Below are 27,300 nucleotides of genomic sequence, written 5' to 3'. Positions count from 1 at the left end.
TGTGAACTTCTGTACCAGAAAACAACTAAGTGGAACCAACACAGCATGGAAACATCCCAGCACACATAAACAACCCAGAGCACAAAAACCCTGCCAGCCCAGACAAGGCCAGCACTTTTCAGCCAGCATTCTGCCTCCCTATGGCCAGAACCAGATGCATCAGAGAAAGGTGCACGTCTTGTAATAGATAAAGAAATCTGCTTGCATTGCTCAGTAGTTTAATTATTAAGAGTGTATATTTTATACTTGAGGTTGGGGTGAGGTGTGGAGATATATTAATAATAATTATTACATATTCACAGCTGGCTGAACACCTGTGGTGCAAGGGATTGGACAGCCATGCACACACATGATGGAAAAAAAGTCTACTTCCATCTGAAAGCCAGATTCAAACCCCTTTCTCCAACATTTGAGTGTTCCTTGGCAACATTTGCAATACGGGCCATAGCTGCTATCAGTAATTTTACTGATGCCTCAGTATCACAGGTAAACTACCCCTTAAGGGATATACCTGGATTCTGCTCTGCAGATGCAGTTACTCCCAGCAGACCTGGCAAAGGTGTGGAAGAGGGAGCTATTTTATATGAAACACAGACTAAATGAAAACACCCAGCAAAAACCTGAGCCATGGAAAGATGACACCACATCCAAGAGTCATTCAAATTGGCACAGCTGTCCAGAGGTTGGTCACTCATCAGACTGAACAGGCCATGGGAGCAGTAGAGGGAGGGAAGCTTTTAGAAGGAATGGAATGACCTTAAGAAAGGGGAAATGTAGGTAAAATATTAAGAAACACACCCTGAGAAAGTCTCAGAATACTAGTTGCAAAAAGGAAGGGGTTAGGCCTTATCTCTGGGGATAGGGAAGATATGCACAGGTCTCATGAGTAAGGAACAATGCTTCCCTCCACCCTGCTCTGGTGCTAAATGGGACTCACTGGGGGTCTTCCTTCTTAGAACTCACACTAGTGAGATGATCAAGATCCAACAAAGCAATAACAGAACAGGATTTTTACTGACCTGCAGTGTCTCTCCCCTCTTGTTTTAAGTACCTCAGCATTGCACTCATGCTCCACTTGTTTCCATAATCCTCTACTTCAGGATCATCACAGCTAAAAATAAATGAAAGAAGGAGATTCACACCACTGGCCCACCTCTATGGATCAGCATTAGACCCACTCAGGTAAACTGACCCAACCTCTAGAGAACACATTCCATTTTCCAGCTAAGTACCTGACATAATCTCCACTCTTCTTGTTAACACTGTAGTTAGTCAGATGCATGAACTGGTTTTTAATGTTCTTGGATGCCTGGTCATACCTCACTGTAGCAAATCTGTGAAGAGGAATAAAAATTCACAGTATTTCTTAAACAAGTGGCATTCTTGCTGAATACAGCAAGCATGTCACTACAAATTACAGACCACCACACAGACCACTCAACAGAAACACTCAGGGAGAGAAAGCATGTAGTGAGACTTCAAATGCAAAATAGTTTATCCTCAAAGGACACATCAAGCAAAAAATAATGTCATAGAATGTGAATATAATGCAATAGAATAGTTGCAGCTGGAAAGGAACTACAATAGTAATCTAGCCCAACTGCAATAATTTTCTTACACTACATGTAATCCATATTTTAGGTCTCTTAGACTTTGGAGAAAAATCAATTTTAAAAAATTGATGGCAGAATCCAGAGCATCTATTAGGTAGAATGACCAGTGTGATCCACTGATAATCACTGCAGCTTATCACAGCAAGCATGTTCCAGTTCAAAAAACCCCAACTACAAAAAAACAACAAGAGAAAAAAAAACCTTCACTCTGACAATCCTCCTGTACCACAAGAGCTTAAGATGCCAATGTCTCAAAAGAAGTAAGGGGAGTAAGAAAGGATAAGGGGAGAGTCAAACACATGCTACCCAAAGAAGCCCCAGAAAGAGGAAAAGTATGTACCAAGCACAGCAGAGTTAGCTGCATAAAAAGAGGAGTAGATATGGGGTAAGCCTCAATGCAGGAAAAAGGAGACAGGATTCTGGAAAAATGGAAGAGTGAGAAAAATTGGATCATCTGGTTATGCAATGAAATAATGTTCAGAAAAGAATGCATCTCCAATTTTTTTAACTAATAGTCATCTCTCTTCATCATTCCCCAATTCTTTCCCATAGCTCAGAAGAAGCTGAACTATACAAAGACAGCTAACAAGTTACCAAAAAAAAGCAAAAAAAAAAAATCCCCAAAAAACCCCCAATCCTCCCTTTAGAAAGAACCGCCAAAAACCCAAAGACCTCATTTTTCAGTGAAAACTATGCCATTACTGCCCTCACTTGGTAGCCATTTTGAGAAATACCTGCTGCCATAAGAACTACACCAGCAAATCCATGAAAATTATTAGACTTATCCTAAAACACACATGTGGAAGCAAGAGGGAAAACAAACCCCCCATGATATAACTAATTTTAAGTGGCGAGGTTAAAACAGTGAAAAGTATTTTTGCACTATATTTTTCTCAGCTTTAACTATGTACAAAGTCAGAGCAGCTGGCAACAAAAGCATTTGGAAGTTTGGATCCTCTTTCCACATATTTCCACAGCTTCAAGTATTTGAATTTCTTTTCAGTTTAACTCTAAGTTTCCTGGATTTAGCACTTCTGTTTTGAAAACAGTGACAAAAGCCCTGTCATATATTTGGTTCTTATTTATTATTTCATCATCTCCATCTTACTGGCAGCATACTAGAAGTATTTGTTGAAATATATTTTCGGCCAGATCCTGAAAGACACTGAGCACAGAGAGCCATTTCAAGCCTCCCTTGGTACTTCCAAGGAGAGGGGAATTGGGTTCACCATGCTTTTCAGCTTATGCTTTTAATTCTTCATCCTCAAATAAAAGAATAGGAACCCCTGACAGACACAGACAATACTCCAAAAACAGTATTTCTGTACCTTCAAATGCTTGCATTTGCTTCCTTCTACAGAGACCATCCTTAATTATTAGGGTAGTCTGAGCTCCACGCTCAGAATTTTACATTCCCATGGGGACTGCCTATTCAGAAGATATTTCACTGTGTTCCAGAGCTCCCAGTACCTAAGCTTTCTCTTTTGCTAGGATGCTATCATCTTGAAGGACATCATGGGCAACTTCAGCAATGCACCAAAAACCTCCAAAACATTAAATTACTCATATCTACTATCTAAAAAGCCCAAGCTTTAAACAACATAATCCAGTTCTTAAGGCATTCATGCAGAGCTGGTTTGACCAGCTTCATGCTAAGTGCAGGTCTGCAAATGGAAAATCCAAGCTATTTCTAGAGCTTCTATCAATAGCTTCTGGATGCCAGAGCACTAACAGATCAGAAGTACAGTGCAAGCAAACAGCCCACACTCCTTACACTTTTGTGTTTTGCACTCGCTTGAGATGGAAGAGTGTTACTACCTCTGAAATACCAGCCACAATTACCTTCAGTACTCTACAGCTTTTCAGAGTATGTTTACTGTATCTTTCTGCCCCTGTAGTAACTATGCTGTTCACAAACACTCCTTCTCCCCAGGAAGGAGAAGATACTTGCAGGCTACAGAATGTCCTTCTTCAGCAGAAATTTACCACTATTTTAGAGAAACCAAGGTCATAGGAAAAGGCCTTACAGGAATAGTGAAGAATAGAAAAACATTGCTTGTAAAATTTTTCTAGGTGTTAACCTGAAATTAGAATAAACTCCAGAGGAACCTTACAATCTTTTAGAAGATTACTTCATTTAAGGGCAACGTTCTTTTCCAATTTTGTTCTGGGCCACTACTAAGAATAGAATATATGTTACTTAAAGATAAGGGTCAAGATCCTAAAAGCAATTCAAAAACTATATGCTAAGCAGGGACAGAAAATAAAGAGCAAGCCTCATGTTTTCCTAGTAACAGAACTTACCACAAGCATATGCTGCAATATTCTGCATGAACTATTTTTCTAAACACTGAAGGCTTCATGCCCAGGTGTCTCATATTGCTATAATCCAGCCAAAGAGTGATGAAGGCACAAGTACGTGAGTCCAGATCACCATCTGCCAGGACAGGACTGTTTCTGAGCCAAAGAATTACTCGTGGATGCTGCTATGTGGGAGCCTGCAATCAGACAGGAATCCAAGAGAACTCCTAAACCAGAGGCTGGACTGTCCACACGTGGAGGCCCACCTTCAGCCAAAAAAAACTATTTTATCAAGGGAAACTCCTCTAAACACTAATCTTCTGCTTACAAATACCATCTCTTCTTACCCTGCTTCAAGCAACTGTCATTTTCCCCCACTGTGGTCTGTTCCTGTCCAAGTTCTGAACTACTCCATAGGCCTTGCAACACAGACTCACACTTAACAGGCATTGCTGATAAATGTGTGTGTGGGCTGAGTGGTTCAACAATTAGATTCACATTGCTTTTAATTCTTACATAGAATTTTGCTGTAGGACTTGTCAAGCAGGAAAAAACCTAGGAAAAGGTAAAATTTTCCACTACTAGTCAGACAGGAAGGTTTTCTGCTACTTCAGTGCATTCTTCTGTCCCCACTTCATCTAAACCAGCAGTTCTTATTGTTAACAATGTGAACATTATGCAGGTAGCCAAGAAAGGAATGAGTGTCTGCTCTGTATCCACCATCAGAGAATATCAACTCTGTTTTGGCCTGAATACAGATTTGCTTTCTCTGTAACACAAGTTCTAACCACCAGTTTTCAAAGTTGAATGACTGAACCTTCTTTCACCTGCCAAAGTACTTGGAGAGGGTGCAGGAGAAGAAGATGCAAGAGGAATGGTCCTCTCTGACAGCATTAACCTGGGTCATCTCTGAGATATGTATTACACAGAGGTAACACGGTTCACAGCAGCAAGAATACAGGAAGCACTTCCAATGTCCTGATGTTATGTATTGCTTGCATTCACTGTTGAAAATTAACTCCAAGTGACACTAAAGACACTCACTTTCATGAACTTGTTTACCTGGACTTACTGCAGTCCCATCCTCCCAAAGATCCTCTCCTTCTAATGAATCTTGTCATTTTAATGTCTGAGGAAAGGACTAAGTTCAGAAAATTTAGGATACATTCTAACATAGTGGCATACAAGAGATTAGATTCCAAAAGCCTCTAAGCAGAAATATAATAGGAGAGTTTCTACCCCAAAACTACAGCTGGAAAAGAGGAAAGGTTAAACTGAGGTTGTCTGTGCATTGTTCAGTTTCCACACAAACTGCTGCCTGTCATACAGCCTCCCAGGCAGAAGTAGCTGCAATCATACTGGGAACAGCCCTGGCAGCCTCCCTCCCTTTCACTGCAGCTTCTCTTTCTCCAGCAGAACAGAGGAGATGCCCTTCATTTCTGAATTCAAAGCTTAGAACAGAGAAGTGATACTCATACATTCCACTGCTCTGACACATCTGCTCGTGTCTCAGCTGATCACAGCCAAGTCACACAGGCACACTGCAGCCTGGATGAAGGCAACAACCCAGTCTCTATACCAGCAATGACACACTGCTACACAGCTCACCTTCCCCAACAGCACATTTCCCTTCCCTCTGGCTGGACTTCATCTTGGATCAGAGAGGAAGAAAGAACAATCAAAAGCAAGCAGAAGGGTGGCAGTAGCAGCAGCAGGTAGCCTGGGCAGCACAAAAAGAAAATTAAGGGAGAAATCCTCACTAAATCCTTCAGACTCCAGAACTACTCTCAAACCTCTAGACTAATAGCATAACATCTAGAGACATCCCAGCTCTCTACCTCCCTGTCATGTTTCAGGTTCAGCTTTGGTATTCACACACTGACAGATTTCAGTCTTCCTCCCCTTTATTGTGAGAGTTCATTAAAGGCCTAATAACCACACTTAAGTTCTACCTGCAATACATCACCTTCTCTACAAGTGCCATGCAAGCTTTTTCCCTGCTCACCTAGCAGTCTACAAAACACGTCAGAGCTGACACTGGAAAGTCCCCAAATCCACCACACAAACTTTGGCCCCTAACCCACATCCCTACACTTCCTTAACCTAAACAACTATCCTTCTACTGTCACAATTTTAGGCAGGACCTTACCCAAGGGATTCTACAATGCTCTTTGCCTTATCTCCAGCATTACTTCAGGAAATGAATTAACCACAAGGTAAAGTTTGCAAGTCATTTCAGAAACATGTAAACTGGATCATTAAATATTTACAGAAGATGTTACATGGTTTTGCATGAAACTTGACAGCTCTGGAATGCTTATTTGAGGCATCTAGTCAGCCTGGGAAAAGAGGAGGAAAAAGGAAAATACTCGAGTGGGAAGAAGGAAAGAATAGTTAATCCCTCTTCTCTCAAATGAGTTGTACAAAAAAGCACAGATTATGATAGACTTTTCCATGACTGCACACAGAGTTCCTGCATAAATGTACTGGAAATAATCAGTGTAGTGCTTTTACAAGCATGCTCATCACGTTTTATGCTTGGAGTCACTTTCCCAGTCCCTCACTCCTCCCCATGCATTAGACTCTAGCCTCCCTGTTAGTCTATTAGCTGCCACTTTGTTTAGGGAACATAGTTCCTTACAGTACAGGACAGAAAACGGAAGTCTAAAGACGATCACATTCCCCCTACCTCCAACATTAATATGTTCCACCTGATATGTCAGTTAGCAATCGAGTATGAACAAGAGTTAAAGCTTGTATGGGAATTACTAAACATAAAAAGGAGTTTTGGTGACACCTCTATGATGGCAGTTTCTCTAATCAAAACTGAATACAATTACTCCAACAGTTCCATGTTAAAGAACAAGATCCAGGAGCAGTGTTACAGATGTCTGCAGGAACAGGGGGGAAAATAAAGACTTTTTTAATCTTTTCACAACAAATTTGCATGTTTTCAATTTATACATTGACATTAATGTGATTTTGAACCTTCAGAGCACAAGAAAACACCATGAGGATGACAAAGCACTGGCACAGGCCTCCCAGGAGGTTGTGGAGTCTCCTTCCTTGGAGATATTCAAAAGCCATCTGGACATGGTCCTGGGCAGCCAGACCTAGATGGCCCCACTTGACAGGGGGTTGGACCAGATCCCTTCCAAACTCAGCTACTCTGATTTTGTGAATATCTCATGTTCTCTTTCTCACATTCTCTAGTTTCTCATTGTTCAGACTGTCAGCAGCATTAACAACTGAGCTGACCAAATTGAACAACTGCTTAGTAGCCTGTCTGTTAAGCACAACAGCAGGTCATGTAGTTATGAATCAGTGAATCAGTAGTTATTCACCTCAGTGATCTGAATCTGATTATCTTAATTAAAAAGTAAGGAAACAACATAAAGCTGTCTGGCTGGATAGTCTATCCACTGGCCTGAAGCCCAGCAGGTCCATCTAGTGAATAGCACTGTTCCACAGCTCCTGCACAGGGCAATGTCTACTGAAGGGGCTGTAGTCTGACCCCAGGTGTCCATGCAGAAAGAAATGAGCTGCACTCCCTAAGCAGCACAGGCTGCTGGGCAGGGGTTACTGCAAGAGGGATGGGGCTGCAGCAGCTGGCTCAGCCAGCTCTGGCCTGAGCACAGCCTGTGAGCTAATGTGAATTCCTTGGCTCAAAGCAAATACCTGAATTCTTTGGAAACCACAGGAATCCAGCACAGAAATGGTGAATATCCCAGAGGAGCCAGTGTCAACTAGGAAGCCAGGCCACTGAAGGAAGGGTGTCACAAGGCTGAGTGGTGTGAGCTCAGGTGGCAGCTAGAGGCAGGTGCTGCAAAGCCCAGCATTCTAACTGCAGGGGAAAACCCTTGTGTCCCACTGGAAAGTCCCCTCAGGCTGATGCTCCTTGGGCCTTTTGCAAGAATGTTTGTGTTTCAGATCAGTTTCAATTCTTTTTCTGTAATCTATTTTTCAAATTCAAAGTAAAATTGAATTACAAGATCCTGATGGTCTATGACCCTTCCAGCTGTTCAAGCTCAGAAATAGGGCTGTCTAAACATGGTTTAGGAGAAAAAACAGTCCATCAAGAAGTCTCCCCAAAACAAGGAGCCATTTCACTATGAATCCCCATACTATGTGTCAAGACTCATCATGCCTGCAGGCACCAAACAAGAAAGGTCCACCAGGCTCCTTTCTGTCACATAGAAGAAGGGGAAATTGTTCTAACTGCAGGGCAAACCCTTGTGTCCTACTGGAAAGTCCCCTCAGGCTGATGCTCCTTGGGCCTTTTGCAAGAATGTTTGTGTTTCAGATCAGTTTCAATTCTTTTTCTGTAATCTATTTTTCAAATTCAAAGTAAAATTGAATTACAAGATCCTGATGGTCTATGACCCTTCCAGCTGTTCAAGCTCAGAAATAGGGCTGTCTAAACATGGTTTAGGAGAAAAAACAGTCCATCAAGAAGTCTCCCCAAAACAAGGAGCCATTTCACTATGAATCCCCATACTATGTGTCAAGACTCATCATGCCTGCAGGCACCAAACAAGAAAGGTCCACCAGGCTCCTTTCTGTCACATAGAAGAAGGGGAAATTAGACAGGAGAGAAAACTAGCAAAACAGGGAAGGCTCACAAACAGCACAAGCTATTCCTGGCCCTGTTCTCTTCAGCTGTACTTCAGGCACAAGTCAGGCTTGTTATTCCCTACTTACATGACTGCCCCTCCAAAAACCAGCAGAATGCACCAATTCAGCAGTTGGCTCTACGTGAAACCCTGCTGGGACTCCCACATAACTGGGCTTGGTGAGTCACCTTCAAAAGCATGTCAAAGTTTATAATTAAGGCTGTAGTTTATTAACAATGTACCTCTTATTCAAACTAAGATATAAAAGGTATATCAATAAATATATTACACTGCCTGTTTTGGGAGTCTCAGATAAATAAAACTACCAAGTTTTTTAATGTATGATCAGGTGACAGAGCCATACCCTCAGGCAAACCTGGACCAAGCTTAACATGACTATCTCCTTTTCCAAACCTATACCTTCACTGCAAAGGTCCCAGCTACAATTCTCCAGGCTGTGATCACAGACAACCAATCTAGATTATAATTGTCTTTTCCAGTACAAAGTTACTAAATATCTGCCAATTTAACAGATGTATGGCAGCACACTATGTTTTTCTTTTTTTTTTAATATGTACTAGAAAAGCATTCAACACACTTTTCAATCCAACAGGAGGATCTTAAGTCACCCAGTGCTGCTTTATTATGTCTTACGCACAGCTTCAGTCTTGATTCAAGCCTCAAAGTAAGAGAGGAAAATCCCACTCCCTCCAAACAGATCACTGAATATCTCCAAATTAATCTATTAGCAGCATTCCTTCTAAAGATCCACCAGGCACAAAACATGCAAGGAGTTTTGACAGAGTTCGAGGAAGACATGACTAGAAAAGCTGTATTGTAACAAAAGATAAAAACACAGCACATTCACTGATACCACTCTTAATAACTCTCCAGAAGTCTGATAGTTGACTCTGTTCACTTGAGGCTCTGTCTCCTTACACAGCTTATTCCACATGAGTGGGGTGGAAGTAGCTAGAAAAGGAACCTACTCAACATCAGTGCTTCTTACGTCCTACTCAGTATTCTTTTAGAGGATAAACAGAAAAAAACCCTAAACAAAACCCCCAAATAAAGCAAAACAAAAAGCCACACAAACAAACAAAAAAAAAAAACAATCAAAAAACCCCCAATACAAACATTTTGAAGTCATTATCTTCCTGGAAAACTGCATTAAAAAATTAATAAATAAAAAGGGAGAACTTTGGCATGGGCAAACCAAATAGTTATTTAGTACTTCTAGCACAACAGCTTTGTTACACACATGTGGGTACATACCCTTCCTATCTCCTTCAGATGAAAACTGGAAAGTGAAATAGAAGGTACAAAAATGTTGGACCACAATCTCTTACTTTTCCTCAGCTCTGAAGCCTCAAATTCCACTCTAGATCATGCCATGACAAGTCTAGCTGTGCCAGAAGAAACAAGGCCTAAGGAAACATCTAGTCAAACATCACAAATGGTTGTTATGCCAAGTCTGTTCCTTGTAAATATCATTACATCTTATGGGTTCCTCATAGCACTACTTTTCTGGTAGAGGCCACCAAGTTTACCAAAACAGTCAGGTTCCTCTTGGAATATGCAAAGCATAACACTAGAGAGGAACATGACCTTTCAGACATGCATTCTCACACAGACAAAGAAAATGGAAACAAAAAAATTAAAACACCAAGCTAGGTCATCCTTACTACACTTCAGAGACTATCTGCCTTCAGAAAGCAAATTCAAAACACAGAAGTCACCAGAGTACACCACAAGCACTAGCTGAAGTTCCAAAACCAGATTGCTTTGTTCTGCTGGTATTTTTCACCTTGGATTGCTTCTATACCACTTCTGATTCCAGGCCCTTACCTTACTTCCCAGTTCTCTGCTAGAAATGTTTTCTATCCTTAAGCAGCATGGGTTTTCTTTTTTTTACCTTAAGCAAAGTATTAAAAGCAGCTTCTACCCCCAAGGTTAAAACCTTTCCCTCCCTCTGCAGAGCTAAACTTTTGTCCCAGCTTTAAACCAAAGCATTACACTATGTGAGGCAATATAATGGTCTCTCCCAGCACATAACTCATACGAAAATGAATGGCAAAACAGCTAAATAGGAAGCCATAATTCAGTAACTCCAGGTTCCTTACCTCTCACCAACTGAATCTGCAGATGCAGGGTACGGGGAAAACACAAATCGCTACAGCTGAAGACCGCTAGTGCCATCTGGAGGCCACCCAGAACAGGCCACCTAAAGTTCTACCAGCCTCTGCTCACCTTGAGTGAGCCTTGTCCTCCAAAGACGGCTTGCCAGCACTTGCAGCATGAACATACCAGCTGAACAGCCACAGTAGATGGGGAATGCTTAACCATAATTAAAGATAATGTCTGCAATAAACGTACAGCTATCATGTGAGAGCATTGAACTGCAAGTCTTTAGCCACAGCTGACACTGCTCAGTGGGTTGCTGAAGTTTAGTAACAGAACCAGAGCTACTCTCCACAGCCCAGAGACATCTCTCTTGGAAGAGAGACAACAGCTCATTATTTTCATTTCCTCCACACCTCTTCCATAGTTGTACTGGTAGAGTAGACCATACCACAAAGCAGCATTAAGATACCTAATGCCACATTCAGTCTCCATATACTATCTACCTCTCACAGAAAGCTGAAGGATGAGATGAAATTTGAAAGAAAGGAAAACTTTGATTAGTAATACTGTGGTGTCCTGTGGATATATATTCTACGTGTCATGTGTCAAGACCATGTACACCAGATTTGATTGTAACTTAAACAAATGGAATCTAAACACACATAAAGCTGCTCAGGATTTCAGAACACTGAAAGGTGATTTGCAAGTATTGCTGCCAGATGTGCATTGAGAAGGTGGGCATGGAAGACAGAGTACAGAACTGTTGAGACTGGTGTTTCTGAATGGATACCCAGATATGGACTTCCACACTCTTACCTTCGAGCAAAATATATTCTCCACTGGCAAAAATGCACACTTACCCTCAGAGTAGAACACTTGTGTTTATACAGACGTATTTTTCCAGAAGTAAACTCCTTTGTTACAAGATCAGCATAATCACCTTTAAGACAGTAGTGATGGTGCAAATCCTATTTTTGAAGGCCTGCTATGTATTGCCTATTCTGAGAACATGCTGGAATTCTATGCTACCTTGTTTCCCTCTTCACTTTCCAAAAACATGCAATTATTAGCAGCTAACAGTTAAGCTGCTAGTTCCCAAGAGAAAAGTCTTGCATGAGTGGCATGTTTAAGGCTTGCTTTCTAAAGTGAAAATAGTTGTCAAGTTTTCCACTTATTGAAGACGAGCTTCCCCTTTCTGCCTCCTTTTAGGGAAAAAATGTGTTCACATTATCTTTGCAGGTAGAGGCACATCATAACACACCTGAAGAGTATTCATCAATTTAATGGATATTTCTTGTGGGATCATTATTTATGTATTCTTTGGGATTCATCATCTTCTTGAGAAAGAATTTGGATTCAGTATCTACCCAAGTGAGAGCCATGTCAGGCATGAATCCTAAAGATATTCTGAACACATCATATCTGCTTGAAAGAAAGATACGGCATTACTTAAAACTGTTCCTGACAGTTGTGTGGTGCTCTTTTCTCAAACATCAGTACAGTTAAAATTCTGATCTGTCGGGAATTCAGAAGGGTGACTGCTTCAAATCCATTAGTTACTACGGACAAATATTTTGCTAAACTTCTGGGACAAAGAGAACAGGTATTTTAGGCAGACAAGTATTGATGCTAGGTGTCTCATGACTTACATGCAAATGAAAATTGTTACCTTGCAGGGTAAAAACAGTGAACTAGCTTAAAACCACTTAGTAGATACTGCAGAAAATACAAATGCTAACCTAAAATTTAGAAGAGTCATTGAAATGAATGAGTCACTGAGCTCACTCATTAACAGGTCTGCAACTACTTTTTTTTAGGACAAATTGGAGAAAGCTTGGACTCCCTTCCCTCAGAGAATGGAGAAGAGGCACAAAGGTATCAACAATCTCAAGTTTCAAGAAGAACTCAGCCTTGAGAATGAACGTGCCAGTGACAATCTGTTTGGCCATTTAACCCTTGGGAGTTAAAAACTTCTTTTATTAATTACATATAAAAACAATAAAATCCCTCAGTGAAAAACCCTATAATCTACATGAAGAAACCTGATGGGGCACGGCATGATGAAGTATCATCTACTTAAAGTCTGCAGAATTGCCTAATTGGCGCTTTCCTCATTTTACTATTGTTTCCAAAGTAGAGAGGCAAGCCAAGAAGTGTCTGGATCAGCAAGTGCAGGTACACCAAAAAACAAAGACTTCTCCCATACCTGGCCAATCCTTCCTCGTAGAGATAGACAACAAGGGGATCATAAGATGTAACCAGAACATAGAGACGCACATCGAACTTGAAATCTGAAATACAGTTGTCAAGAGTCAGTGACTGCAAACTTCTTTCAGATGTCATAACTACTTGAGGAATTTCAACAGACTCTGAGAGCAATAAACAATTATCTGCTGCTGACATAGGTGCCTGAACCTATCCCAGTTGTAAGGCTTCCAGGCTTTAATGAATTCTCTAGTTACATTTGTCTGAGGCTAGACCAAGCTAGACCATGCACAGATCCTCAGATGCAAGGCTGGGGGGAGACAAGCAATTCCTAAGCACACTCACCATCTATGAGCAAGGGATTGCTGATGTAACGAGACACCAAGATGTTGTCTTCCACTACAATTTGGTTTGGCTGCAAAAGAACAGAGAATTTAAGAGTGAGAAAACAGCAGATGTAAGGAATAAGAAGAAATTAGATCAAATCCACCATTTTTTCCTGCCTTTCCCTCCTAAAGGAGGTTTGTACAGCCACCCTGTACCAACAACTATGTCTGGGGAAGGAAGAAATAAAACCAAAATGAAAAAAACACAACTGTCACAGCATATGCCACAGTCAAGACTGCCACCGTACACAGAGTATCACCATACACTATCAGAAGACTTACCACCCATACAGAGTAACACCTTACCACATCAGAAGGCTTCAGGCATCTACCCTTCTTGTTCTTTAGCCCAGCCTTTTACACCCCTCATGTTCATGCATTGCACTGTGTGCCCTCTGCTCCCTTTGGTGGTTGGTCAGTGCCCCTGGGCACTCCAAGGCTCATTGCTATCAGTGCTGCTCACAGCTGTGCCCACTGGGGATGAGGCTGGTCACAGCCCCACTCCCAATTACCACAAACTGTGTACCTACACATAACTATGAGTCACAACACATTTAAGGTAATTAGATCCTAAAGAGAATGATTGCATTGCCAAAAAACCTGCTCATTGAATTTTCCAGTAAAATACTCAGAGGCATAGAGATTAACAGCCACATGGTAAATGATGTAAAATAGGCAGAGAAAAAAAACCCACACCTAAGGAGTAATTGTTACTCTGTTTGCTCCTCAAAGGTTTAACCAAACACATGGAGAAGGGGTTTAAAAGATCCAGGATGGAGTATGTAACTACAGATGGTGAGGAAACCACAAGCGCAGAAAACTACTCAACTTGTGATCTTTATAACAACATCCTGGGCTGGTATCCAACCTTTTTGCCTACCTTATACTGAGTCTCAGCTCACAGCAGGAGCTCCTGTACCCAAAAGAAGCTACGCTTGTAGGTAAGAACAGAAAACTCAAACTATGACAAATACATGTCACAAAGTTATGGGATCTGTTGAAAAAGCTTTTACTTTTTGCTGTATGCAAGGCTCTCTTGTAACCAGTTTCTTGCCTTCAGCTTGCAAAAGAGGCGAGAGAATCACAGGATTCTGCCATTATTCAATGTTGTATCTATTCAGCCACAACACCAGCATGATGAGTGGAAAACCTAAGCATATAAAATGCTTATATAAAATGTGAGAGAACTTCCCTCAGAATATCACACAAAAGTGACACACTGTTCTATATGGATCAGGGAAATGCAAAGGTTATTTATTTGTTTGGAGGGGTTATCATTGTTTTCAAAAACTTTTGTGATGAGATACTAAAAGACACTCTTTTAATGGCATCACACTGAAGGAAACTGGCCTGTGGGCCAAACTAGCTGCAGTGTTTCTCAAACAGAAATACACAAAGGGATATTGGTCCCAGAAGGGTATTTTCCCCAGGTCATGGCCAACTGCCATGTGAGCCTGAGCTCATTCCTCCCTTTCAAGCAAAGAAAAAACTGAGTGTAGCTCTGGAAATACTTACCTCATACACTTGGCGAACTGCTCCCTTATTTTATGGGAAATGATTCAAGTAGAAAACAGATGAGGCAGCATGACCCCTTCAGTGCAGGGAAGGCTAAAGGGGTTTGAATGAGTGAAAACAAAATGACTCAACAGTCATTTTGCTGTTGAGTATATTTATTGGAATCCCCTCATGTGTTTGGCTCCAGTTCAGATGTATTTGTCACCTATGACAACCTAGCTCCCTGCAAAGCCCACAAAGAGCAAAAGGCACTACAACCTGCACATTGATTTCAAAGAACTATCCCCATTACACCCCAGGAAGGACACACTGGCCTTTAGATAACACAAGCTTTAAGATTGATACACTTCCTCTCTATCAATGTTCATTTAAATTGGTCTTTTTCATGGGGGAGTGTGAGACAAGGGGTCTGTTTGAGGACTGTTTAGGTCACACAGGGAAACAACTAAGGAGAGTTCTGGAAATCTGCACAAGGTCAGCCTACTATCAGCCACAAACAGAGCATGAGGCAGCACAGCTTCCCAAACTGTCTCAGGGAGTATAAACTTGCTCCTAATAAGCTAAGACTTGAAGGTAAATTGCAAGATGAGCTCAGCATATAAAGAGATAGACTGCTTTTGGTTACACAGCACAGGCCCAGGCAGGCCTTCCAAGCTGCTCAGGGCTGTTGAATTGCTCACCAATATACAGCTGAAATTGAGAGTAAGGCCAGTGTCCAGTTAGATGCCTCCATGCCTCTCTTGTCTGGAAGCCAACATAGTTTTGAAGACACTGTTACTGAAGAGGAGTCCTTTTAGTGAACACTTACATTATTTATCAGGTAGACACCTCGACCTCTGGAAGAGGCCACAGGCTTCACTATCCATGGGCCTCTGTCCTTAGAATAGGTATCTGGTTAAAAGAAAACAGCACAAGTCTGCAACATTTTCCATTTTGCTTATTAACAGGGGAGCAAGAATCAAGAATGTTGCCTACAGTAAATGCTTTTGAGAACTCCACAAGGAGATCAAAGTCTGCTTTTCCAGTGTGCTATTTCACCCCTTTGGAATCATTGCAATTCTTACAGCCCTTCCCTGAAGCCCCCCACAGTGCTCTGACAGATTCATTCTTCTGTCCTATGCCTCCTTTTGGCACTTCTTACTTCAGTACTCACAGGCATTAAGCAGCAATATTGTGAAGCTGATCATCAACAACACTGTGCATATAAAAACTCCTCCATTTTGGAGTCTTAACCCCTCATCATCTTTTTGGAAAATTACACAGGCATGGAGTAAACAGCAGAGTAGAAATTACGTAAAGAAATCATGTGGACCTTTTCTACTGTCTTCCCAGCTTCCTCTAATTTTGTTACCTTAACCACTAGGTAACAAAACCTTAACCAGCATGATCAAAAGGCTAGGATATTAAAAATAATTCCCTTCCCCCCACATCCCATCATTTTGGTTTATGTCTGGGCATCATCAACCATTCACTTACTGCAGAACTCCTGGTACTCTGTTGGGAGGATAAAGGTCTGAGGTAAGATATGGAATGTCTTGAAGCCATGGGCGAGCTGCATTCGGCAGACATTCTTGTACAGTCTGTCCTTTCGTGTCAGTTCATATGACCTGCAGTCCCAAAACAAGAGACTATCTATTTATTCCCCAACATTACAGCAACATTTTGTCCTAGTTACTGAAGTATCTGTAGCTTTGCTAGGTGTCTAAGCCCTAACTTGTCAGATGTCTAAACCCTAACTGACTCTCAAGCTTTACTGCCTCTACCTTATGGCTGTATTAATATCCTTCGTGGCACTTCTTGCAATTCCCAAGACAGACTGAAGCAATCTGTTATAAAGGTGGTTATAAACTAACTGGTTATAAAGTGGTATATAAACTTTAGCTCGGATATAGGACCATCCCTCTAACTAAAAACTCAAGTCACAAATAATTTACCATCAAATAAAGAAAATAAAATTAAAAATCCAATATTTGGGCTAAATACAACATCTTCATTGATATATTATTCCCTGAAAACCTCAAAGACCATTAAGAATAAAGACAAAATGTGTCAGTGGCCCTATCTGTTGGGATTTTAAAGTACCACATATGGTCTATTTTTTGGGGGGCATCTATGTTCAGATTTTTGCAAATCACCACAAGTATGTTCAACAAAATATGGTATCAAGGCCTTACCTAGGGAAATGGTTTACTTTCTGAATATCTGTAAGGGAACGCAGCAAGCAGGGCTTCAAGTGTGATCCTGTCCACATGAGGTTATAATCACTGCTATTAGGGTGAACCTAAAAAGCAGCATAAAAACACCACATACAAAAACACTGAACTAATGAAAAGCAATACCACTTTGTCCCTAGATCCACAAGGCCAAAGCAACTCTAGTCTAAGACAGTCTCCTCTACTGTCTCTAATATAAGGGCAACTCCTGCCAAACCGCGACCCTAAGGTATTCCCATGCTGGGAAATAACCATGTCAGATTTTTTAAATGAACTTGTGAGACTGTTATTTTCATAGATGGTTTAAACATAGTTTGTAAAGCAGTTTTAATCTCTTCAGGAAACTTGTCAGATCAATTCCTTAAGCTGCTGTTATTCTGAAAAAAAATCAACCCTATACATCTCTGAAATTATCATTAGCTGCATACAGGACACTCTTTAGAGTAAGACAGGCGCTAGAAGAGAAGTGTGAAATACTACATCAATACTTCTGAAAGCTTGTAAAGGCTGAAAAATTAAATCCTTCAGATTTTCTCAAGGGTGTGATGCTTTAAAAGCATCACATGACCAAACTTCAGCATTTCTTTTCTGCTATTTTTGAAGGCTTAAGACTAATAGGCTCTCCTCTGAGGGAGCAAAATGACATTTTCAGTCTGACTAGCACAGTACATTAAAAGGCAAAACAAAAAACCTCAAAGGAAGCTGCTTCCACAGCAACTTCCTGGTTCTAACCCTGCAGAATTTAAAAAAAAAAAACCACAAAAAATCCAAAACCATCATCATCCCCTCCCAGCCCAGCACAAAATCAGACTAGAGGTTTGCTGCATTCACCTCGTGGAATCCATGGGCAGTCAGAATGCTCCGAACCAGCCGGCTGTCTGTCCGCACAATCTTATAGGACATGCGGAAGCGCTCTGTGAGGAGGCAAAGAGACACAGGATTAGAGTCTGCACCTGGGAAAATAAACTAAAGTCATGCTACCAAAGAAAAGGACTCAGACAGTACAGCTGCACTTAATTCACAGAGAATAGCAGCACATAACAGGCAAAGGGAGATAGGAAATGCCAACATCAGCATCACTGAACTGATTCAAATCAGCCCTTAGTGATAATGTAGTAACATCATAGAACCCCATCATACAAAAATAAGGCACAGGACAGCCTAAAAAATACCCAGATTATTTTTTAAAAACGTTTCACTACATAGACTGCTTTATAACACTCCAAACATTATTTCACCTTTCTTCTCCAGTCAATATTGCTATTTCTAGCTAAAATTAATTATGTCTAATGCCCCTCCTTGATATGGCTTGCTTATGTGATCACTTTTTAGATCCTGAAAACCCAAAAGAAGGCACTGAATTTTTGTTTACATCTCATTCACCTGTACCAGTCTTCCAACAAATAACTGCAAATACAGTAAGAAATTAAGTAAATAGTACAAGGAAATAAAAACTCACTATGGAAGTAGAAATTAATACAAACAAAGGCAATAAGCAGCCCCAGAGGTATAAGATAAAACAAAAACAAGCAGGAAGACTAGAGGTCAGTCACAATATAAAAGGATGTGGCAATTCAAAAAAAGAGTTCAAAGACAGTAGAGAAAGAAATTGCAATGCTAGAATATAGAACTGCCTAGAAAAGGCAGTTTACAAGTGTGTTCAAGCTGAGAATAAAAGGGTGAAGATTAGATTAAACTTCAGGAAATATGTTCTACCAACAAAAGTAAATCAAAAAAGCAAGAAGCATCATAATCAGGAACAAGACAAAGCTAGAGGAAATTTAACAAGTTGCATTATTCAGCAGTAAACTTGTTAAACTGAGTAAGAAAAAGCAGAAGAGACCTCACGCTCCAGTAAAAATGCGAGTTACAATTACCATCAGCTTCTGGCACGATCCAAGTACGTTTGTAACTCACATGAAAAGGATCAGGAGTTTCCACATATAAAACACCTTCTCCACCCCTTACCCCAATGAGCCAGAAGCATTTCTGCTTGGATAGAATATTAGAAATGAAAGCATCAATTACCTAAGAAAGAAAAAAGCAAGAGAAGAAAGAAGTGTCAGCACCTTCACAAAAGGAAGCTGAGTACATTTTAGCTTTTCTCCAACTCAGCACACCCAGAACAAGCTCCCAGCTGTACACACCCACAAGCACTAACTTTTCAAATCCAAAATGACTGTTTATAACAACCCAGACTCTTTAGAGGCTCTCCCTTACTTGACAATAGACAGGTTTGGTCTCTCAAGTGCTGCCAGGAAAACCATTTTGTTTATGGCCTTCTAGGGGTTGTGAGGCTGTAGACTCAGATTGGTTACTGCAGCTTATTAATCATTCAACTGTGAGGCTAGCTGCTTTATTTCCCAGTGAAATGCTCACAAAACTCACTGCAATTATTGTTTTTAAGGTCTTAGCAATGTTGAATTTGTATTCTGGTTCTAAGCTCTAGCATGGCCTCCAAGTTCAATTCAACCAACGGATTAAGCACTTCTGAATATCTCTGTGGTCAGAGACTAGGGAGGATTCTAATTGCCTACTATGTGCTCTTCCCAACACAAAGTGAAGGGACCATCAGGTAAGAGACTTTTACCTCACGCCTTCATGTGAAAAGCTGGCACTAGTAGCACCCACCTCCAATGAGACGGAGGTAGCTGTCCTTAGCCAGAATGGCTTCAGCATGAAACACCAAGACAGGGACACGCCTGCAGCCACCACCTGTCCACTTGATACATGGATGGCCCCTGAAATGACAAGACAGTCAGTATAAGAAACTGCTGAGCCTCATACATGCAGCAGTTAGTTACAACAATGACACAGCAATTCTCTGTACTTACCCACCTAGCCTGTGGACAGCACACAAGCAAACACACTGGGGAAAATAGTGGAAGATTAGTGAGGAGGACTGCAAACATGCCTGAGAGACTTACAGCTTGGGTGTAGAAAAATACACATGACATACTAACTGTTGTCTTTGTGTGTTCCACAGGCAGAACATCTGAAGTCTGATAGCACAGCACTGCAACAGGCTTCAAGGCACTCTACCAAACCTGCTTGAGACTCCTGCCCTACAGTGGGCAAGGTCAAAGCACAGTGGTAAAATACACCTGCAAGAATCCCTGAAAAATGAGCAGCAGCTTCAGTGATTCTCTAGCAAGGACCAAGCTCCATAGTGACTGCCTCTGCTTGCTGCTTTGGGGGATCCCCCAGTGAGCAAGGTAACAAAAAGAAATTTACTTCTTGCATTTTAGACACAGTCTTATGGTTGTCCTTAAGCCCTGCTGACTCAACACACACACATGCTAGGCATCTGTGGTGGTTCCAGATTGCACCCTGGTTAGATGCCAGGCACCCACCAAACCTGCTCCATCATTCCCTTCCACAGCTGGACAGGAGAGAAAAAATTTACCAAAAGACTCATGAGTTACAGGCAGGGAGGGATTACTCACCAATTACAGTCACAGGAAAAAAGACTGAACTTGTGGAAACCAATTGAACTTATTACCAGTCAAAATCAGAGCAGAATAATGAGAAGTAGAGCAAATCTTAAAAACACCTTTCCCCCACCCCTCCCTCCTTCCCAAGCTTAACTTTACTCCTGAATCTCTACCTCTTTCCCCTCAGCAGTGCAGGGAAATGTGGAATGGGGATTACAGCCAGTTCATCACAGGTTGTTTCTGCCACTGCTTCCTCCTCAGGGAGAGCCCATACCCTGCTCCAGCATGGGATCCCTCCCTCAGCAGACAGTCCACCACAAACTTCTCCAATGTGAATCCTGTCCACAGGCTACAGTTCTTCATTAACTGCTCCAGCAGTTCCAGCCTTTCCAGAGGGTGCAGTACTTAAAGAAAAGGCTGCTCCAGTATGGGTTCCCCACAGGGTTACAAGTCATGTCAGCAAATCTGCTTCAGGGTAGGCTCTTCTCTCCATGGGTCTGGAGGCCCCTCCCAGGAGCCTGTTCCAGCACAGACCTTTCACGAGATCCCAAAACTCTTCTGAGCATAGACCTGCTTCACTGTGGGGTTCTTCTACGAGCTGTAGGTGGATCTCTGCACTCCCCACAGATATTCATGGACTGCAGGGGCACAGCTACCTCACCATGGTCTTCACCACAGACTGCAGGGAACCCCATCTCTGGCACCTGGAGCACCTCCTTGCCCTCTGACCTTAGTGGCTGCAGAGCTCTTCCTGTCACATATTCTCACTCCTCTCTTTTCTGAGCACTATTACCCCCATACAATTTTTTTTTAATCTTTACAGATATGTTATCATAGTGGTGTTTCTACCATCATTCCTGGACTCCATCTTGACCAGTGGCAGTTCCATATTGGAGCACTGGCTCTGTCTAGCAATGTCTCACAGAACCCACCACCACAGCCCTCCCCCTACCAAAACCTGGTCACACAAATGCAATACAGCACCCTTGGTACTCAGCTATAAAGGGAATCTTCCAGATCACCCTATTTTTGAGTTGGTCTTGCCAGTCCAAGTTCTGTTTGATCCTGTTTAGTTCTGCATTTATTTTAGTAGGTACAATTTAGGAGAGGCCTCATGATCTTTCACAGCTACAGTTCTCTGAATTTATAGCCTGAAAACAAGATCTATAATTCATGATAAACCACAATTGCTGGTATCCACACAACCAGACCTTGCAATGCAGTTTCCAGCCTCCAATTTTAGAACTGCAGATCAGTGCAGTCAGCCTGGCTATAATATTGGAGCCTGAAGTACACCAAAAAAGCAATAATGCAGAGTTTGAGAGAACAGAACAGACCTGGCTTAACACAATGGATAAAGCTGTGTATTCTTCCCTTTTAATTCTTGTCAGAAACAGTGGAATGCAAGGCCAGAATTCAGGAGCGATGCCCCCCAGTGCACCACTTCAGCTACAGGCTCTGAGATGCAGTGATCAGTTCTGTACCAAACAACAGGAGTACACTGGAAAATATCATCACCTCAGAGGAATAAAGGGCACACCAAAAAAAAAACAAACATCAGGACCTGTTATAACAAATTCTAGGATCACACAAAGAAAAACTGTCAACTTCCCTAGGCAGAAAAAACTCGGGCTGTTCTAACTACTGCACAAGGAAATTAAAAACATGAAAAAGTTAACACCTTTTTTTAAACATGAGAAAACAGAGACTGAGGGGTTGGAGAGACATCTCTACACTAATAAGAAGAAATACAAAGACTGACAGAGATATACAAAAACATTTGTCCATAGAATATGAAATATCATTGTCTGCTAAAGGTTTGAAGAAGCTACACAAGGCAAAACACCTCCAACAGTCACAACAAAGGAACAGAGGTAGAAGGGCAACTTTCTGATGCTAGGACAAGGGCTCTTAAGGGTAGCCTTAGTCCTCTTAACGAAGCTACTACCGTTATCACCCAGACAAATTAACTTCACAGCACTCCCACCTTACCCCAATGAGTAAGGTGGGAGTGCTGTGAAGTTGTACCTCTACAACTGAGGTGTAATTAGCTATTCAGATTGGAAGGGACCCAAGAAGCTTCCAGAATTTACACTACAAGCCAGAACCTTATGTAAGGGGAAATGAGCTGAGGCAACAAGACAGGAGTTTATACTAAGCCTGTCCTGAGGATTTGCAGCAAGGCTCAATCCTCCAGGTGACAGTCATCCATTCCTAGCATGACCCCTGGTCACTTGGTGCAGACATACTGTTACAGCTGCATCCCAGGTGAAGCTAGTTCTGGACCCTTCCATCCATGAGGATCTAGCAAACCCAAGCCAACCCCTTGCTATGAAGCAACAGTCCTCTAAATGTCTTAAGTGACTGTAGTCTGCAGCTGAGCACTCAGTCACAATGTGCATCCAAAAAAACCCTAACAGGACACAGGGAAGTAGGTCCAGGTGAAACAAAAGTGATTCTGCTATGGGAAAGAATAACACAGCAATTCCATCACAAGCAAAGCTAAAAGAACTTACTAAACGAAGATAAAACAAACATTATGACTTGTTACTAGTAAGAAATATGAAGTCTAATAGATAAGTTATCAAAAGAAAGTTTTATAAAAAGGGCATAAAGCATTGTATAACAATCTACTGTACAGCAGATTTCTAATCTCTGCAGCAGTAAAAACTAAAAAAAACAGAAAAAAAACAACAAAAACAAACAAACAAAAAACACCACACAAACCTCCACCCCCAGAAAATCACACATCCCCAAAAAAAAGGAACAAAAAAAGGACAGATATCATCAAAACACTCCCATTTCAGGAACATGACAGAAAGAAATCCATGAAAATATCACCTTCAGAACAGCCAAAGAAAAGCTGCACATCTAACCCTGATGAATGTGGGGGTCTTTTAGGCTGCAAACATAGATAGCCTGCCCACAGGGTTAAGGCCCAAACAAATCATCTTCCACTTCATAGGCAGGAAGGTAAGGAATGCATCTGTCTTTTCAAACTACTACTACAGATCCATCAGAGAGCACAGAGACATAGAAACAGTTCAGAGGTTTTTTTCTACTTACTCCAGTGCATCTACAGGATCTTCCTCCTCTGAGGACGAGCCAGTTTCATCCAGATCTTTAGCCATCCCAACTGGCATTTCCTTTGGGAGTTTTCATACAGCCCAGTCCTAGCTGCAAGAGCAGTTACCTGCAATGAGGATTAAAAGCAGGAATGAACAGCTAAGCACACCAGCGAGAGCAATCCGGTAACCACCACCTCCTTCCAGCACGCGTTTCTCAGAACGTTCTCAACAAGTCTGTCACACATCACCTCCGAGGCACGGCAGCGCAGGAAGCAGCATCGCCCTGCAGCAGGCATTCCGCACCGGCCCGTGAGAACCACCCGGGCGCTTACCGGTAACGCGCGTCCCCGCCCCGCCCCGCCCCGCCTCGGGCCGCACAGCCACGCCAGGCCGGCCCGGCCCAACGGGAAACGCCCGCCAAGCCCGCCGCGCCGCCCGGGGACAGCCGGCCACCGTAACGCCTGCACCGGCGCGGCAGCGGCCCTCCGGCCCGGGGGCGCGGCTGCGGCCCGGCCTACCCCGCGCCAGGCCAAGCACCCGCGGCGGCCCCAGAGGAAGCAGAGCGGCGGGGAGCGCCGAAGGCAGCGGGTGCCGTGCCAGCCGTACCTGTCCCGCAGGGCGGGCAGGCCGGGCCGGGCGCGCAGGGAGCCGCGGCCCCTCCCGCCGCTTCCCCGTTACTACAACAACCGCCCCGCCGCCCCCGCAGCCTCGCTGCGCAGGCGCACTCCACTGCGCCCCCTGCCGGCGCTCCCACCTACTCCCGCGAGGCGGGCGGGGACGAGGCGGGCACGCCTCCCGCGCGGCGAAGGCTCCGATTGGCGGGAGGCGGTCTGACGTAGCGTGGCGCGCGCGTGGAGCGGCGCGCAGCGGCCAATGGGAGCGCTGGGCGGTGGCGCGGGCGGGAGCGCCGCCGGTACCGGGCGGGGACTCGGCCTGGGCCCGGCGGGCGCGCTCCGAGCCGGCCGGGAGGATGAGCCGGTTCCTGAACGTGCTGCGCAGCTGGCTGGTCATGGTGTCGGTCATCGCCGCCGGGAATACCCTGCAGAGCTTCCGCGATCACGGCTTCCTCTCAGAGAAGCTGTACACCGCCAGCCCCGGCCTCGGTAAGGGCCGCGCCGGCCGCCCCGGCGCCTGGAGGTCGCCTTCAGCCGTGGGCCCTGGGCTGTCCTCGGGGTCCCAGCTCCGGGCCCGGGAGCTGCCTGCCGGCCCGGCGTGCCCTCCGCGGCGGGACTGGGGAGGCAGGCGGGCCGTGCGTGGTCTCCATGCGCTCCCTCCTTCTTTACGCAGTGAATGGGCTCCAGGCTCGGACCTTCGGCGTCTGGACCCTGCTGTCATCCGTGATCCGCTGCCTCTGCGCCATCGACATCCGTAACAGGACGTATGTAAAGCAGCACCCGAGAAATCCATTGGTTTGCTTGCTAGACATAGCCTGAGCTTAGGGGGCGGCACAGAGGAGGTGGGGAATCAAAAGCTGTTCCTGAACTTTCTGTAGTGTGACAGCATTCCCTTGAAGAAGCTCAAATAGCAGTGTGGGATTTGTGCGGCAGCTGCTGCCCCCTTCTTCCCCTCTGGGGACGGCCTGCGCGTTTGAGTTCTGTTCTTAGCTCAGTCAGAAACTGGTAGATCTGAGAACCTCCTACTGTCACCAATCTCGGAGCTCCAGCTTGGAAAGCTTTTTCTGAATGGCGTTGTTGCTCTGTTAATTAAGCAATTGCTAATGCTGTGGTGTGACTGATGATCAGTACTTCTTTTATTATAAGACAGCTCAGCTAAAGACTGGGATGGTTTTAGGTGCCCCATTGCAGTGCTCTTAACCGGTTGTTTTCTTTCCTGCACTCTTATCTGGGGCTGACGAGGCCTGAGGGGCAGCCTGATGCCGAGTGGGAGACACACCATTTCCCCCTGTGCTAACAGAAGTGTTTCTGAGAGGGGTTTCCAAGCAAGCTGACTTGAGGTCTGTGCTAGACAAAGCCTTTATTGGAGGTTGCTAAAATGTTTTTGTCAGTGCTTCCCTCTGCCCCTCAGCGGAAGCCACTGTTCACCTGGCAGTATGTGCTTGCATTGCCCAGGCTTATCTGAGGCAGGGAGGTGCAGGGACTAAACAATATGTTTTTAGAGGGTGGTGGCAATGTCAGTTATCAAGAATCAGTTGTTTCTTTGAGGAATTTTATCTCGTGTCTCTTGAACCTGCTCCCTTTTCAACCTTTTAGAGGGTGGTGGCAGTGTCAGTTATCAAGAGTCAGTTTCTTTGAGGAATTTTATCTCGTGTCTCTTGAACCTGCTCCCTTTTCAACAGCTGTGGCCCATAGAGGGTAGCAGAGCACAGGTGGGAAGACACTGGGTGATGCAGCCTGAAGTCAGCCAGTCCTGTCACCCCAGTTCTCTGCTCATCCAGTTCTCACCTTCTTTTTGTGTATGCACATACTTCTCATTTCACTGGTGCCCTACTCATGCTCTCCTCTCTTCACCTTCCTTCAGGCCAGATAATGCCTGTGACTTTCAGTGCACCATTGAACGTGCTGCTCCATTCTCCTCTCAGCTGTTGCCCAGGGGGATTTTGCACCTCCCTAGGCAAGGGACAAAGTCCCCTCTGTGCTGCCAGTGAGAGCAGATGGGGCAGCATTCAGGTTTGCCTTTTTTCCCACTCAGCCATATTCATGCCCATAGTATAATATGATAACTTGCTTTTTTTCTGTTCTTCAACAGCCTCTATCACATCACGCTCTTTACCTTCTTTTTGGCCCTTGCTCACTTCCTCTCTGAGGTCTTCATATACCACACTGCAGCCCTGACAATTGGAGTTATGGCACCCCTCATGGTAGCAAGTAAGTAGAGCTCTGCATCCTCCCCCTGCACACTCTCCTTGGAGCTATGAGAGCCCAGAAAAACTCCCCATGCAGCTCTGGGCTGAGGGATGGCAGGAGGGGTTGCTTCATCTCTTGTCCCACATTTTCTACAAAACTCATCCTCCATCTCTATCACAGGTTTCTCTATTTTGGGGATGTTGATTGGACTGCAGTACCTGGAGGTGGAAGCACTATCACAAAACAAGAAGAAAAACTGAAGTTGAGGGCTTTTTGTGGGTCGGTGTCATCTTCTACCTTCACTGCCAGACTTCCACAAAAGCTCAGCTGACCTTCTCCAGGACACCAGTCCTGCTGGTGGGTGATGTTGGACTCTGTCAATCAGTGTCATTACCAAGTTGTTTTTGTCTTGTCCAGGCAACATTTCAACTGACTGATGTCAAAGACCAAGTCCCAGAGGAGTTTGTGTCAAAGCTTATGGGAGGCAGTTGGTGACTGACTCCCAGGGGAGCAGGCAAAGCCTCTGGCACACCCAGAGCACTAAGGCCTTCTCTCCCAGTGTACCTGTGGGGACAGGGTGCAGAACTGTCCAGGATGTGCTGAACACTTTGGACCAGAAAGAGAGAACGGGTGCTACCCCTGGCATTGCTGTGTAACTTGCATGTGTGTGTTCCCCAGGGGCCATTTATAATAAATGACAAAAAACTGCAGTGGGCTATGTTTATCTTTCTCCTACACAACAGTGGGTAGAAGAACAGAGCCAACAGCACCTTCCACTGTATGTTGCAGAATACATCATCTCTCTTTACAGCAAACCTGCCTTTCCCTGAGTCCTTGCCACAGAGTTCCAGGTCTGACTGCTCACATAACACACATGAAGAGGGTTGTTGATGCTCTCTCTGCAGCATGCTGGTGACAACAAACTCAAACTATGAATCTGTGAGTGAGGACTGAGCTTCCTGTGTGGCAAGTTAAAACTAAGGAGAAAACAGGAACAGGTTCCTTAGACCTAGAGAAAATAATG

General features: G+C 43.6%; 2 protein-coding genes across 12 annotated transcripts in view; one reads left to right on the top strand and one right to left on the bottom strand.

Moving 5' to 3' along the window:
• The window catches only part of TTLL5 (tubulin tyrosine ligase like 5), a 125,159-nt gene extending 100,908 nt beyond the window's left edge, over nucleotides 1–24,251 (bottom strand). For 6 of the 11 annotated variants that reach the window (XR_005627094.1, XR_005627096.1, XR_005627095.1 and 3 more), the window contains exons 1-11: nucleotides 24,079–24,251; nucleotides 23,471–23,597; nucleotides 19,602–19,711; nucleotides 17,802–17,884; nucleotides 16,932–17,038; nucleotides 16,234–16,385; nucleotides 15,566–15,648; nucleotides 13,202–13,271; nucleotides 12,858–12,942; nucleotides 1,233–1,334; nucleotides 1,020–1,111 (exon numbers count right to left, since the gene is read on the bottom strand). Coding sequence is in view for 8 of the 11 variants with exons in the window: in XM_039705368.1 (XP_039561302.1) it covers nucleotides 1,020–1,111; nucleotides 1,233–1,334; nucleotides 12,858–12,942; nucleotides 13,202–13,271; nucleotides 15,566–15,648; nucleotides 16,234–16,385; nucleotides 16,932–17,038; nucleotides 17,802–17,884; nucleotides 19,602–19,711; nucleotides 23,471–23,547 (961 nt within the window). In the remaining 3 variants the exon portion in view is untranslated. Of the gene's footprint in view, nucleotides 1–1,019; nucleotides 1,112–1,232; nucleotides 1,335–12,857; nucleotides 12,943–13,201; nucleotides 13,272–15,565; nucleotides 15,649–16,233; nucleotides 16,386–16,931; nucleotides 17,039–17,801; nucleotides 17,885–19,601; nucleotides 19,712–23,470; nucleotides 23,598–23,720; nucleotides 23,785–24,078 lie in introns of those variants that run through there. The other 5 variants (XM_039705370.1, XM_039705372.1, XM_039705369.1 and 2 more) reach the window with 4 other exon arrangements.
• A 99-nt stretch (nucleotides 24,252–24,350) lies between these two features.
• ERG28 (ergosterol biosynthesis 28 homolog) lies at nucleotides 24,351–26,986 on the top strand. Its single transcript, XM_039705377.1, has 4 exons — nucleotides 24,351–24,575; nucleotides 24,760–24,850; nucleotides 26,179–26,297; nucleotides 26,457–26,986. Exons 1-4 carry the CDS (start codon nucleotides 24,443–24,445, stop codon nucleotides 26,534–26,536), a joined length of 423 nt encoding a protein of 140 aa, XP_039561311.1. The 5' UTR covers nucleotides 24,351–24,442; the 3' UTR covers nucleotides 26,537–26,986.
• The last annotated feature ends 314 nt before the right edge of the window (nucleotides 26,987–27,300 follow it).

This window comes from Passer montanus, unplaced genomic scaffold (genome assembly GCF_014805655.1).
Source record: "Passer montanus isolate IOZ18808 unplaced genomic scaffold, ASM1480565v1 scaffold18, whole genome shotgun sequence".
NCBI lineage: Eukaryota > Metazoa > Chordata > Aves > Passeriformes > Passeridae > Passer > Passer montanus.
Note: the sequence above shows the minus strand (reverse complement) of the source record. Positions and strands in the feature narration are given on the sequence as shown.